The sequence below is a fragment of the Nanorana parkeri genome, unplaced genomic scaffold (assembly GCF_000935625.1).
Source record: "Nanorana parkeri isolate BGI_ZX_2015 unplaced genomic scaffold, ASM93562v1 scaffold480, whole genome shotgun sequence".
In the NCBI taxonomy this organism is placed as follows: Eukaryota; Metazoa; Chordata; class Amphibia; order Anura; family Dicroglossidae; genus Nanorana; species Nanorana parkeri.
Window position 1 is genome coordinate 1129631 of NW_017306748.1, and position 15407 is coordinate 1145037.

Below are 15407 nucleotides of genomic sequence, written 5' to 3' on the forward strand. Positions count from 1 at the left end.
TATATATATATACATACATACATACACACACACACACTGGTAAGATGCCCTATTAAAATCTTTAGAATAGAATGAATTACCTGCATTCATATTCATTTCAGTTTTTGTTAGATTTTTGTTTTGTTTTAAAGAAAATACATCAAACTCAAATTTGTGTGATTATGGTTGAATACATTTTAATTGTATTTTCTTAACTAGGCAATATAAAATGTATAAAAATAAGTTAATTTGCTTTCTGTTTATTTTTGCTAAATGTATGTCAACATAACATATATATTTATACAATTCCTTTTTCACATCAACTGTCAAACAAAATTCTAAGAACACTTTATGTAGTAAACACCGGATGCACTAATCCTGAAGTTCACATAGCATTATATTTGGTACGCACATTTTGCTACTTTCTTGTTAAAACTATATAGAAGGCTGTCATCCCAATTATATGACCAAAACGCACGCGCACACCCCTCTAACTTATATTAAGCTGTTTCCAGTAATGCTACAGCATGCAAAGACATTTTAGACAATTGTGCCCTTCCAATGTTGTGGAAAAAGAGCTGGTCTCTACAATTGCAGCTATTTGGTGTGGCTTTTGGAGAACCCGCTGAACTGAAAGCTTCATCGAAGGTGCATTCTACCCCGTTCTGGTAAAAAATTACCCATTTCCAGGTCTAGGGCTGCTGGCATTGCCTCAGCGTTTGCCCTGTCTCTGAAAACTCACTCCATGAGTAGGCTGGTCAGGCAGAGCACTAGGAGCCATCTGATTTGCATAGGTCGCTGGGCGCCTTTTAATTCCCCATTTCCTATTGGTTTTTGCCGTAGGGGTCAATGATGTACCTACCGGACAAGAAAGTGTACCTACCGGACAAGGACTTTTCTGTCTCACCCCGAATGTTCACCAGGGTGGTTGTCTAGCGTTAGTCCTATTGCATTCTCATGGAATTCCCATTGTGTAATACTTATGTGACCTTCTGTAGAAGAAACAGTTGGCACAAGGACTGCTAGACAACATCTCTTTAAATGTGCATCTGTCTCAGCAATTTGATTATCTCCTAAATCTTCAGAGATCACAGCTGTAAATAACTCATCACGTGCATGCAGCTCAGACCAGAATGTTTTTTTGTGCAGTTTATCCGATCTCATTTTCTTGTCCTTTAGTCTGGTAGTTGCTTGCCTCTCAGTTGTCACATAAGAGTCACGTGTCTGTAGGTAACCGTCTTCAAGGCAGCCCCTATTGTCCAGTATCACCCCAGACCATCTCAGCACTATACTCTCTTGTCATGGGACAAGTTGGGTGAGCTTCTGAACAGACCAATTTGTCTACCTCTTAGGATGAGGTAGAACCTGGTCTGATGGATCAGACTTCCAGCTCTGGAGTCGGGGAAAGTCCTTCCTTATCTAGGATGGGGAAGAGGCATGTGCACCCTTGTCCCCCGCATCTCGAAGTTTCAGGAGATGTGATTGTATTTACATCAATTAATCAACTTTGTCTGGTAACCCAATCTGGATCCAATTAAACAACACCGCAGCACTGACCTTAACCATTTAGGAAGAACTGGAGATCTTTCTGCAATGAGAGTTAGTTTGGATCCTTCCTTGGACAGAACGTCACATTCTAGTATTGTTTGCTATATTCATCTAAGGTGCGTACAATTGGTGGACAGGCTTCCGCTACCGCTTAAATATGGGCATAGGGGAGAGATCCACAACCCAAGCGCATTCCAGTGCCTGTACTGCAGGCAGAGGGCACCAGATGTTGACCCTCTAATATCCTGGTTCAACTGGATGCTGAATGGATTTGTCTGCAGGTGCAGGAATCTTCTAGCAATAGCAGATGTTCTGTTGACGTTGTGGGATCTATAGACCCAGATCTATCATCCTCCGATGCTCATCCCTCCTCTGCTTTAGACTCGAGATGTAGGGCTTTCTGGCAACCTTCCTTGATACAGATTTACCTAAGCAAATGTACTTTGCTGACCTGGTTGCTGATGACTCTCCAAATTCCACGATCTGTTAGAGCCCACAGGAGTCACTTTAATTTATGTTCATAATTTCAAACCCTTATTATAAACAGAATATGGAAGGAAGGAATCACTCCATATGGCAAATATTTTTTTAGTTTAGTTAAGTATAAAAAGAGTACAGTAGTAGTAGTTTTTCCCAGAAAGTTAGCATTAACATGTGGCAAATAATACTGTTTATGAATGAACACCTAGAGCTATATATCCAGGGTAATGGATCTGCTGCACTGCAGGCACCCAAGGGTGACTGCATTTACCTTCCCTTAGCTCCTCTTTTGTCAGAGCACCCAGAGACTATTGTGTAAGTTTCTGTAAAACGCACACAGGGCTCAGCAAGCTCCTCCACACTCTTATGATTCACACAAAAGACATCAAAAGGCACATGCAGCAATGATCAGTTTAGCCCAAAAATAAGGCAGCATTTTTTATGGTGGGCTCCAGTGGAAAATTGCTATACATTGGTACTGATGTACAACCTGCACTCGAGATTTGTACATGTACATGGCTGTATGCAAGTAGCACTGTATACGGCCATTGATTTCTATGGGAGGAGGTATGCAGCATCTGTGTGCTCCCTGGTGGGGAAATAATTTCGATCTTATGCTGTATGGCCACAAGCAGCCGTGTGTAATAGCCCTTGAATGAAACTCTCTCTCACCTCCAGTGCTAAATATTACAGCATTGCAGGCACGGGGGTTACATATACACAGTAAAACTGATGCATAGAGTTTGCTAAATGAGATTTGCATCTAATTATGTGGTTAATTTGTATCACTTTTTTTGGGAATTCAAAAATAATAGACTGAATTTAGAAAAATAAATAACATGAAATTTAATAGTTTTTAGAACACAAGAATGATTTAACATAAAATCAGCCAACGTCTCTGAATCTATATACAAACATCCACTTATTCTCCATCTGCCGCGGTGTCTTCATAGAAAGTGAGGTTTGCCAGCATCTCTTCATCATCCTCGGCACCTCCATCCACGGATGCCCAGGTAAAATCATTGACCTGTTAAGGGAATACAGGAATTTATGATAGAAATATGACACAAATGTAGAATCTGGAACACAGGAAATGTATGCCATGCTTTTCATTTTAATGGTGTTTATTTTGGTTTTCCTTTTATGAAATAAATAAAAATAATGGAGTAACCAAAATATAAAACATAGTAACATACAACACTACAACTAAAGTATAACATCATTCACAAACAGAAACATTTACACCTTCCTATATTTATACTTCTCGGCCCCCAGAAACAAGAAGAGGATACACATAAAAATGATATCTATGCATATATAACAAAAAAGTTAGTTATTACAGATAATGTTCATTGCCTACTGCAATGCCAAACGTACACACAGCTAATTTTAAACTCAACGAAAGGTCAGTGTAAAAACAACCAAAATATATGTTTAAATAACTGTGTTTATTGCATTTCTATTAGGGGTGTGGAAATTAATGATTAATCCGTCGATTAATCGTTAATTTCTTTATCGGTCCAGGCAGTCAGCTGACCTAGTTTTGCGCCCTTTTGTTGTTCTAACAAGACTAGTTAGACCCCACAGAGCCCTGCTACCCTGGTGAGGCCCGCTCAAAGCTCTGGTGAGACCCCCTCTGTATGTGCGTTATAATTAATCGAAATTAGTCGATTAATCGATTTTAAAAAATTTGATTAATCGAACAGGAACATTTTAATCATTACCAGCCCTAATTTCTATCTCTTATACCTGAATAAACCCCTGCAACTCTTCTTCTGTAAGACAGTCTACAGCATCATCTTCATCAGGAACATACTCCACTGCAACTTTCCCATTGTCTGCAAGCCAAGTGCAAAGATCCATGTTAACACAAATTTCTATTCTAGCTTAAGGTGACTGTCTGAGAAGTCTAAAAGTGAGTCCTGTGAAATCAAGATGTGGCTGCAAATTATTTAGTACAACCTGTGTAACCTTGGGAACCACATTTGTACTTCGTCATTAAGTGGCGACCATGTGAACCATGGATTTAGTAAATGCCAAAAAATGTAACTGTGATGTTACATTAATACAGATGACAGCTCACTGGTCAAAACAACAATACTTTCTAATAGTAACCTGCACATGAACTGACCCTGGATAATATTGGCTAAATACATTAAGAAAGCAAACAAACAAAAATCTGTTCTCCAGGGTTCTATCTCCTTAGCCTAATAGAGGGCCTATTGCGATGCTTCTTGATTGCCGCTAGGGCAGTGATACCGGGGCACTGGAAGTCGAGTACTCCTCCTTCCACTTGCGAGTGGGTAACCGAGCGACAATCTGTCATATGGAAGAACTTACTGTGGAACTTTATCAACGCAATAAAAAATGTTATGTTACTTGGAGCCTCTGGTTACACTTCTGTACTACTGATCGATTTTGTAGTCTTTTCACCGCTTGACCCTATGTCTTTGTACTCAGGGTCTCTTTTGGGGGGCCCAGGGCTGGCGATCGCATCCTCTTTTTTTCTCATTTCTTTCTTTCTTTTTCTCATTTCTTTTTCTATTGGTGGGCCGTTTCCTTTTCATACATTTATTTGGGTATTGCTCAGACAAGTTAATTACGGTCACTTGTAGTTATTCGTTTGGACTGTTGTGTCCAATTACATTGCACTGTCCATTGCCTTTGCCTTAACCAGTGCTTTGTCCATATACTATTGACCTGTGTTTTGTATTCTCATTTGTACAATGTACCCTGGAGATACGCCAGTTTTGGCCCTTCTTTGTGTGTATCGATTTTAAACAAAAAATGTTTCTTAATAAACAATCTTTAAAAAAGAAAACAAAAAATGTAAACAGTCTATATACATATATATATATATATCTATAATTATATAATGTGAGGATTTAGATTCCCACCTGCTTCTTCCTAGATGCTAAAATTGTTCAGCAGCAGCATAAATAGGAGGATGTGGACATTAGCCAATAGGTTAGATCAGGGGTGCCCATTAGGTCGATCGAAGAGCTAGCAGCTGTTACAGTAGCATGGCCGAGCTGGGAGGAGAGAGCCGCTCGGCCAGGATCTGACAGCCGGCGGCTCTCTCTCTCTCTCTCCTCACCGCTCGGCCAGGATCTTCAATGCACCGCCACACCACACCCCCTCCTGCCCCTGAATGCAGGTGTTTTTTCGTTGGTAGATCTCATTGAGCTCGTCATTTGAAAAGTAGATCTCCAGACGAAAAATTGCGGGCACCCCTGGGTTAGATCATGCTGTTAACTGCTAAATTCACTTACCTGTTGTTAATTTTCTCCCTTGATGTGCTCAGCTATCTGATCAGTACTGTCCATCCATAACCGTAGTATTAGATTTTTGAGTGAACTCAAAAAAGGGATCTTTCACACAGTAAGAATAGTACAAAAAAGAACCAGTCTTACCAAAAACTACTAATAAAATCTTCTTAAAAGCATTGGAGAGAGCCTTTTGAACAGCATATTTCTGAACTTTTCCATTTTTCGAAAGGAATTCTGTTGGGTCTGAAAAAAAGTAAAGGTATAAACAAAAGGATTTCAGCAAAAGCTAACATTACCTGAAGTGGAAGAGTTTTAATACATGGCAAAGGCTGACATTTTTGGGCCGTAAGTGATTATTGAACTGGAAATTTCTTTATAGGGAGACTATTAAATTTCATAACTATAGCCAATCCGTACAATTTAAAGTGGACCAGAACTCTATTTAGTTCCAGTTCAATCAACTAGCTAAGTCTCAAGTAGGCATGCTAGGAGCATGGTAGTATGAACTTAGCAATAAGCTGGCATAGGTTACTAGTTCTAGATCATGAGACCTGGCGGCAGCTTTGCACTGTGGGCGCTGAGATAAGCAGACTCTGCCGATGTCTGTGTGTCAGTAAACTGCGACATAAGGTCATGAAACTGGAAACCAGAGAACCACTGGCCCTGGTTTTTTTTAAGCTGATAGGTATGATTTCACTTAATTTAATGGTCCCCACCATCCCTGACTAATCTGTGAAACTTAACCTTGTGCACTACTTGAATTGTGGCTGCAGTGAAATGACTGTTCCAATCTCATTCAAAGTGATATCAATGATTATGAACACTGATTTTTTTTTAGATATAAAGGAGTCTATTTATAAATGTTTTCATCCAAGATGCACACAATGTTCACCCAGGATTCACACATTTTTTTCCATCTGAAAAATGTGTGAGATTACAAAACAAACATTATGATGTGTACATTCTCCTCTTTGCTTCGCTACTTATTGAGCCACTGCCCGGGAACAAGTATGTAGATCAGGAGTTGTGACCGCAAAGGCTGGGTACTTGTTTCAGATAAGCGTTTCACGAAGAAGCGAAGAATGAGGAGGGGGGGGGGGGACGAATATGTCATTTAGTAGATTAGTGACACGCAAGGACACTGAGGGGGAGAGTTGTGGAGTGGAAAGATAAATTTGAGTGTCATCTGCATAGAGATGGTATTGGAAGCCATGTGAGGTTATTAGTTGACCAAGGGAGGAGGTGTAGATGGAGAAGAGGAGGGGTCCAAGGACAGAGCCTTGGGGGACCCCTACAGAAAGAGGAAGAGGAGGGGAGGAGTTAGAACTGTAGGTGACACTGAAGGAGCGCGTAGATAAGTAGGATGAGAACCATGAAAGAGCAGAGTCTTGTAGGCCAAGCGAGTGGAGTTTTTTGAGGAGCAGCGGGTGGTCAACAGTGTCAAAAGCAGCAGAAAGGTCTAATAGCAAGAGTAAGGAATAGTGGCCGTTGTTTTTAGCTGTTATTAGGTCATTGGTGAGTTTTAGGAGGGCGATTTCCCCTCAATGACAATGACAGCTGCCACACTTTTGTCCTTACGGGGATTCTTTAAAGTGATATTAAAACTTCCGTTTCGTCATGTTTAGAAGGGGCATACTTCCCTGAATTTGCTACCCTTCTTCCCCCGCTGCGGGTGTCTCCATCAGCTAGGAGACACCCGTGCGTGTTCCTGGCTATACCCGCAAGTAGCTGTGTGCATCCAAAGACGCACACAGTGTGTGGAAAGCCACGCCCCTCCTCTCCTCCCAACAGATTGACTGACAGCAGAAGGAACCAATCACTCCTCTACCCTCAGTACCTTCCCTCCCGCAAGTTAAGAATGGAGGATATCTTCACGGACCCGGCGGCGGTGACAAGTGACAACAGGTAATAAGTGAGGGGGGGGACACAGGGGAACACAGAAAGGTACTGGGCATTTTTACCTTAATGCAGAGAATGCTTTTAGGTAAAAAACTTCCTGCCTGCCTTTTGTACTACTTTATGTTATTATAACAGAGATGCTAAAGAAAATTGAGAATAAGAAGTATTAAGCATTTTGGAAATACTGTGATCTGTGTGTGATTAGTTCATCTTACATCAGCTTCTCAAGAAATGGGAGTTGAAACTAAAAACAGACAAGTACCGTTCTGCTTCTCCATAGCCTCCTCGGCAACACCGACTCCTCTGCTGCGAATTTCACCGTCATGAATGGTCACCTCGACCACACACAAGTATCTTAACCTAGCCGGCTCCTGAGGACTCGCTTCTTCCTCTGCTTCAACATCCAGGCCTGAGATATTCTGAAGCTGAGAGGGACAAAACAAGGATTAAATCTGACAGTGATACATGATTTTGTTAGGAGGATCCACATGACAGATATTCCCAATAATTAATTCCGATAAGCTATTTCATGCTTTACGTAAAGTCTTTAAAATAAATTGCTGACAGTTATGTTTTTTTTTACAGAAGAGACTCGTCTCTTCTGTCATAATTCCTCTTCCCTGCACGTCAGCATTTGTGTGGACTGAGCCACGCATGCGCTGCTCAGTGCACAAGCTTGGGGAGGTCATTTGCGGAGCTGCAGTAACTCTCATGCGCATGTGAGGGAGTTGCATCATACCGGCCCCCACCAATCGCACAGAACTTGGAAAAATCCTGAGAGAAGATGGAAGCCCAATGGAAGAGAGCACATCGCAGTGCCGGAGGCGATCACCCACAAGGCAAGTCTGCCATAATGCTAGTATGCTGTACTGGGGGTCCCCTATTATGTGTTAGTGGTTTACTACCACTTAAGGCTGGATTCACATCAGCATCTGCTCTACAACGCACAGCCGCAGTGCGGTGGTGTGAACTGTGCCTATCCGTGATAAGGCAAATCGCCTTGTCTTGTGGCTGCACCGGCTGTTTTTTCTACTGCAGCCCCAACGCAAGACAAGACCCTTTGTTATTGCATTTAATGTTAATCTGCCCATAAACACTTCTTTGCTTTAGAGAGCTATATCAGTCAATATATCAAACAATTACTATCACACAGAAACAATGCATGTCTATATATTAGAACAATAGTAATAAATGGCAGAAACTCACAGCAATGACTCTTTTGCTCCACCCATTGAACCCCAAGTAGTAGTTAGCCAGCTCTTGGCATTTGTAGCCATAAAGCTCCAATGATTTGAACTGCAAACTCTTCTTTCTATTGCACACCTGCACCTGTGAAATAGAAGAAAACATACCCCATGTGTACACTACGAAAACAAGGTGGTCAGCAGACCATAGCAATATGCAAAGCCCTGTTAAGGCTTCCATGACCAGAGGTCTCAGATGTCTATATATCCACAACAAATTTAGCAGCCTCAGTAGCGTTGGGTAACTTGACAATTGCCTATGTAAATAGTTTTACTTTTTACTACTGTTTTTAAAGCATCACTAAAGTCATAAAACAAAAAAAGTAATATTTGCTTCAGCGTGCCATTTTAAGATCTCTCAACCCGTATCTTTAGATTTCTATGTCCATTGAGTCCCTATAAATACCTCTGGATAGATGCAGAGAAACGCATTCACATATATATCCTTTATACCCGTGTCCACGTATCATTCTGCCTGTCTAAAATCTCCCATTGTAGGCACGCATGCCTGTTTACATACAAGCGATCTGCCGGCTACAGAGCCGGCGGATCGCTTGTATAACGTGCTGCTGTGTGCGCCCCCTTCCGCTGGACCTGAGCTCTGCAGTGCCCGGTGCGAGCCCGGGACCAACATGGTGGTTCTCTGACAGGGGATCAGAGGGAGATCAGTACACGATCTCCCTCCGGCCCCCTCTCCACTGCCAGAATGCGGAAATTATGTATATTACATCACTTCCGCATTTTTGTGTCAGACGCTGGAGAGAAGCTGATGAAGCAGCTCTCTGCTTCATCAGCTTCTTCGGGGGGTACTAGGTGACATTAGGGTTCTTGGAGACCTCTGATGTCTCCATAAAGAGGACCTGTCACATATCTTTGTGATCACATAGGGGAGCAAACACACTCAACAATTCGTTACCAGCTTTACAGCAAGGTGCACATGGAAGGGCTTCAAACAGTAAAAAGTTTCCCAGCACACTCGCCAGCTAGCATGCAAAAAAAACCTGTCTAACTGCTAAGCTTAAAAGCAGGAGGTTTGGATACACGTCTTCTGCAGAATATGTGAAAGCCGCACAGCCACGTCAAGGCACCTCCATATAGTGCAGTCCTAACTCTAAACTACGAGAGTCTCCATCTTGGAGCACATGGGCACAGGGACACACAAGGGACCCAGCACATCACAACCCCCTCATACGTCACTGCACCAAATCAGTCAAGCAAAACAAATGGCAAACGCACTCATCAATTGGTTACCAGCTTTACAGAAAGGTGCACATGGAAGGGCTTCAAACAGTAAAAAGTTTCCCAACACACTCGCCAGCCAGCATGCAAAAAAAAACGTGCAAACATGTGTCGGGTGCACATATGTGCAAAAACGACGATTGCACCCATTACGCCACACATGTTACATATCCCCACAAACGTCGAAGTGAGAGCAATAATTCTAGGGCCATCAATCACTGATAACACTAAACTGATGAGCGGTAAAAGCTTTTAAAACATCGCCTACGGTCAATTTTGGGTATGGTATTTTGCAATTTCACGGGCGCACGCAATTTTAAGGCTTGACATGTTTGGTGTCCTTTTACCCGACATGACCCGATCTTTTATATTTTACCAAACAATTTGGGTAATAATTGTATAACATATTAAAAAAAACTTTTTTCCCCAAAATTTTCCTGAATATAGTAAAAAATAGAAAACCCCAGCGGTGACTAAATACCACCAAAAGAAAGCTCTATCTGTCCCCAAAAAATGGTATAAAATTCATTTCAGTAATTATTACGTCAGCGTTGCATGACGTAATAATTGTCAGTCAAAATACCGCAGCGCTGAATACTGAAAAATGGCCTGGACAGGAAGGGGGTGTAACACCCCGGTCAGCAAGTGTGTAAATAAACACCCTGCTTGGATTTCGAATTATAGGCTGCATACAGAAAAAACACTGCAGCAGCTGTCAATGAAAGCTGTTTACAGACCAACATGGTGATCACATGATCGGGAACTATGCTCAAATACACACATAGGCTCACCTAGGAAGCAAGTGCAAAAGTACACACTGATTGCGCAACACATATTCGGTATCCCCGAGCATGATGCAGTGACATGAATAGTTGGAGCGCCATGATTTGGGATTAATGCTAAACTAATGAGCTGTATACAGAAATAAACACTGCAGCAGCAGGTTATGAACAATTTTGTGCATTCTAGTGTTTTGCATTTCACAGGCACATGCAATATTAAGGCTTGACATATTTGGCATCTACTTCACACAGTCATGTTTAATATTTTACAAAAAGCCCTTCAACTTTTCTTTCGCAATCTGTGTCCTGCTGGGGCGATTTCCCTTCATTTCCTGTCCTATAGCACAACAAGAAAAGCATGGTGTTCTGCAGGGTCACCAGAACTAGTGTCCCCATTGGAAGATTTCCCATCTATTCCTGTTCTGGGGACAACACAAAATTTGGGATTTTCTTTCCCTTTCAGTGATGACGATCACCAGGACAAATAAAGAGGGTGAATCTTCCTAACAGAGACGCAGACAGTAATAGAAACCTCACCAGTGTTCTAATCTCTCTCTCCATCCAAAGCAAAAACGTTTTGGCTTCAGTTGCACTTTAAGCCGACCTCAATATAAACAGTCATTAGCTAACATATGTAATACTTACAGTTCCCGATTAACAGTGCTGTTTAGTGTTAAAAGCTTGATTCATCACAGTCTGTATGGAAAGCAGCTAACAACAAGACTAAAATGAACATGCCCATTAAAAGCTTTTGCTGTAATATTCACCTTCAATCCAGTGCTGTATCCCGCCAATAGATGTCCTCAGTCTAAGGTCCAACGTCATTCAACCCTCGACCTCTGAGCCTAGACTCAGCCATGAACCTGTACTGGATAGTGAAAGGAGAAGCAGCACAATGATAATCTCATGTCACTCTTCTTTCTCCTCCTATCAGCATGCTCCATGTCAGCACAGGCCCTGATTGGCTGCTTCTCCCTCACACACTCCATCCTTGCTATACAGGGACTGCAAGAGGCGGATACTCAAGCAAAGTAAATCCCCAAAGTAAAACACCTCTTATATTTAAAAAATACATTTAGACTGGGTTCACTGTGGTGCCACTCATTCTTAGACTTTTCACACATTTGTGCACGGATCCCCTCCTGATTGGAGGGGTACAGATCGGGTGTTACTGCTCTGACATCTGTGTCCATCTAGTTTTATCCTTCATCTTGCAATGAGGAGAAAACTGAAATGACCAGACCCCATGTCGGTCTAAGGGAAATCGCATGTAAACGGACTAGTGTCTGTATACATCAGATTACCCCCAATCCGGCACAATCGGGTCCAGTGAAACGGAACACACTGTTCCATTTGTTTTTCTGTACCTGGCTACAGCGGTCCGTTTAGATCCGGCTGCCCACTGACTAACATTGGGCATCCAATCAGATCAGTCTGAAAATCAGACCACCCGTGTGAAAGGGGCCATATTTAGGGATGCACCGATATATCGGCCGCAAATGGCACTTTTGGCTAAATGCCAAAAGTGCAATTTTCTGGCCGATACAGCGGTGCATCCGTTCTATTCTCTCCACCCTGCTGGGCGCTGCTCTGTGTCCCAGCGGGCAGGAGAGAAACTGTCATAGGCGGCCGAGCGGTGCGGGATGAGATCGCTGTGAGCGGCCAGCGTCTCTCCTCCCACAACGCTCAGCCTCATGTCACAAATCAAAGGAGAACGGTGTGGGCGGAGACAATCAGCACTGTCACAGCAGGCTAAGACCCGCTCGCTCAGCCTCCTGTGACAGCGTGTCAGAAAGGAGAGTAGATACAAGCTGTCAGTGATCAGTGATCGCTGAGTGTTAGTAACCATACCATGTCCTCAATTATGTACAATGTCCTCAATTATGAATGAATGGGAAGTGATACTCTGTCCTCATGTTATGAATGGACAGGAACACTCTGTATCGAGGCTTCCTGTTCATTCATAACAGGGGCTGCAAAAAAATAAAAAACATTTTCGGTTTCGGCCTGACATTTTTTTTTATTATTTCGGTTTAGTTTCTGAATTTTTCATTTCGATGCACCCCTAGCCATAATGCGTTGCAGTGTGCTGCCTTACAAAAATATATAATACATGCACATTTTTGGTTCATTAGGCAGCCTGTTCAAATGAATGGGCTGCCTTAGCTCAATGCACTTCAATACAAGACGTAAAGCACATGCGCTGAAATTCTGTCAACCTGATGTTTAAGTAGACTTAGCCACGCACATGCCTTGGAAAAGCTGTACAATTCAGATATCTGACATGGCTACCATGCTTCCAGATCACATGGTTAACCACTTGCCATCCGGGGCATTTTCCTACTATTTGCGCACACATGATAAAATATAAATTTTTGGCTAGAAAACAGCTTCAGACCCCCAACAATGATATATTTTCTGAAAGCAGAGGCCCTGCAGAATAAAAAAATGCTAGGTGCGATTTTTTACGTCGCCCGGTTTTTGCGCAAATGTTTATCAAACCCGTATTTTTAGGAAAAAATAAACTAAATTAAAATGTAGTGCACAGAAACATAATATAATACCCAATTTTTTGGTAAAAGATAAAAGATGGGGTCACGTCGGGTAAATAGATACCAAACATGTCAGGCCTTAAAATTGTGTTCGCCCGTGAAGCCGCAAAAAAAGTAAATACCCCAAATTTTCCATAGGGAACATTTCAAACGCAATTACCGCTCATCAGTTTAGTGCTAACAGTCAATGACAGTGCTAGAAATATTGCTCTCGCTCCGACGTTCGCGGCGATATGTCACATGTGTAGCGCAATTGTTGTTTTCGCACGTAGGCGCACCGATGCGTGTATGCATGTCTATGTGCGTGTACGTGGGGGGCGGGGGTCTTAAAAAAAAATTTTTTTGCATTTTATTTTTCTTATGTTACTTTCATTTTTAAAAGTTTTGAACACTTTATTTTCATTTTATTTCTACTAACCCTATTGCTATTACATAGAGAGCTAACAAGCACCCTATGTAATAGCAGATAGGGTGTGACAGGTCCTCTTTATGGAGATATCAGGGGTCTTGCAGACCCCTAATGTCACCTAGGGACCCCAAAGAAGCTGAGGAAGCAGAGACCGTTTTCCCCAGCTTCATCTCCTGGCTCTAAGAGCCGGAGACTGTGTACAATGACACCGGAAGTGATGTAATACAAGTGATCGAAGGAGAGATCAGCGGGATCACTTCGGGGAAACCCGCCAAGCCGCTCCCAGGCGCCGCACGGGGACAGCGGTGCCCAGGGAAGACACCGGCGGGGGGGAGAGCCGCCGCACGGTACAAACGATCCGGCGCCTGTACAGACGCCGCATCGCTTGTAAATTAACAGCATTTGCCTGCTGTTAAAAGCGATACCAAGAACACGGCTGCTGCAGCAACCATGTTCTTGTTTTAACCACTTCAAAGGGCCGCCGTCTATAGACGTATTGCGGCCCGGAAGTGGTTAAAGAAAACAAATCTGCTCAAAGATCTCACAACCATGTAGTATATCCGAAATAATATTGATCGGTTGATCAGGATGGTTTCAACAACTGGCAAATCTAAATCATCCAAGCTTGGCAGATAATCAGACCTGTTATGGACACAACTTAAAATCGGAATGCTCTTCTATTTTGAAATGAGAGATAAAACTAAACCCACATTCCTGTCACATATATTTTGCTCACTGATGTGCAAACTCGACATAAATAGATCAAATATTTACCTTCAGAGGAGAGTCCTGAAACAAAGACTTCCTGTCACACGCTGCATGAGCTTTCTTGGCACTCCCCGATGTGAAATATCTAACAACTGCATAATAACCGGGGTCAGCAACACCAGCATTCGGGAAAAGCTTCAAAGAGTACAGAGGCCCAAACGGAGAGAACGCCTTCATCAAGGACCACTGTTGATACACAAAAGAGTGTGAGAACACATCATCACCGTAACATGAATACAGAGGAAACAATATACAAGTAGAGTTTCATGCCTACTTACCAGCCCTTAAAGTTTATTTCCACTTATGCAGTCAAAAATGACAACTCCTCTATATTGTTTGTTATGTGTTCCTATTCACACAGCATACCAAAAAGTAATACCCTACCTTTTAGATATTTTGTTGCAGCCGCCAACATGGCTGATTTCAGGTTTTTCTGAGCACCTTCAAATACTTAGGACTGAAATTTGAGGATTGTGCCTCTCATTAACATACAATGGAGAAGCCAGGGTTGTAATCCTTAACCCCCTCACACTTCATAACCCCTCCTAACATTACAGAGAAGCAAGTGGAAACTTTAACCCTTAATAAGCCAAGAAACTCTAACCCAAGTAAAAACAATTTAAACTGCATGAAGCGTTTATGCTTTTTATTAGCTTATGGAATGTGAACATAAAAAAGCGGAAATACACTTTAAGGGATAACTTTACGGTCATAAAGTTACCCTTTAAATCGCTCCATCTAAAAGGTATATTAACCTGTCCATGATATCCACGCTGCCTGAATGCAGTTGCTGGAAATTCTCCTGGACTGTCCCATAGTTTTCTGCGAATGCGCAAACAAATTCCGCTCATTTCTAAAGCAACAGTGTCTATCCCTGCTAAAAGACCGCTTCTCCACAGGAATAAATGCTATTTCATCCATGTATGTGCAGAAAACTTTGGGACTGGTCAGGAGAGTCTCCGGCGGTGACTGGCCCGCACTGCAAGGGTTAAGCGCTCCTGCGTTTGGAGGCTTGCTGACATCATCACATACAATGCGCGGCCACAGGCCTGCATTATGTGTGAGGATGCCGAAAGAGTCCAGAAATCAGAGTGTAGGAGAGAGAGGTGAGCACTGGCAACCAAAAGTCTTTTACACAGATATCCCAGACATGAACAAGCAATTAACCCTTGCAGTGGGGCTTTTTAATTTCCCTCTATATACTGAGCTTTGGGTCACAGGAGGAGGTTAGTTAGTAT

General features: G+C 42.4%; 1 protein-coding gene across 1 annotated transcript in view; it reads right to left on the minus strand.

The window, feature by feature from the left end:
• Positions 1 to 2908: 2908 nt before the first annotated feature.
• The window catches only part of RDM1 (RAD52 motif containing 1), a 13017-nt gene continuing 518 nt past the window's right edge, over positions 2909 to 15407 (minus strand). The window contains exons 2-7 of the mRNA XM_018560836.1: positions 14176 to 14355; positions 8382 to 8504; positions 7438 to 7600; positions 5421 to 5519; positions 3757 to 3845; positions 2909 to 3034 (exon numbers count right to left, since the gene is read on the minus strand). Of these exons, the coding sequence (XP_018416338.1) occupies positions 2930 to 3034; positions 3757 to 3845; positions 5421 to 5519; positions 7438 to 7600; positions 8382 to 8504; positions 14176 to 14355 (759 nt within the window). The 3' untranslated portion in view covers positions 2909 to 2929. The remainder of the gene's footprint in view (positions 3035 to 3756; positions 3846 to 5420; positions 5520 to 7437; positions 7601 to 8381; positions 8505 to 14175; positions 14356 to 15407) is intronic.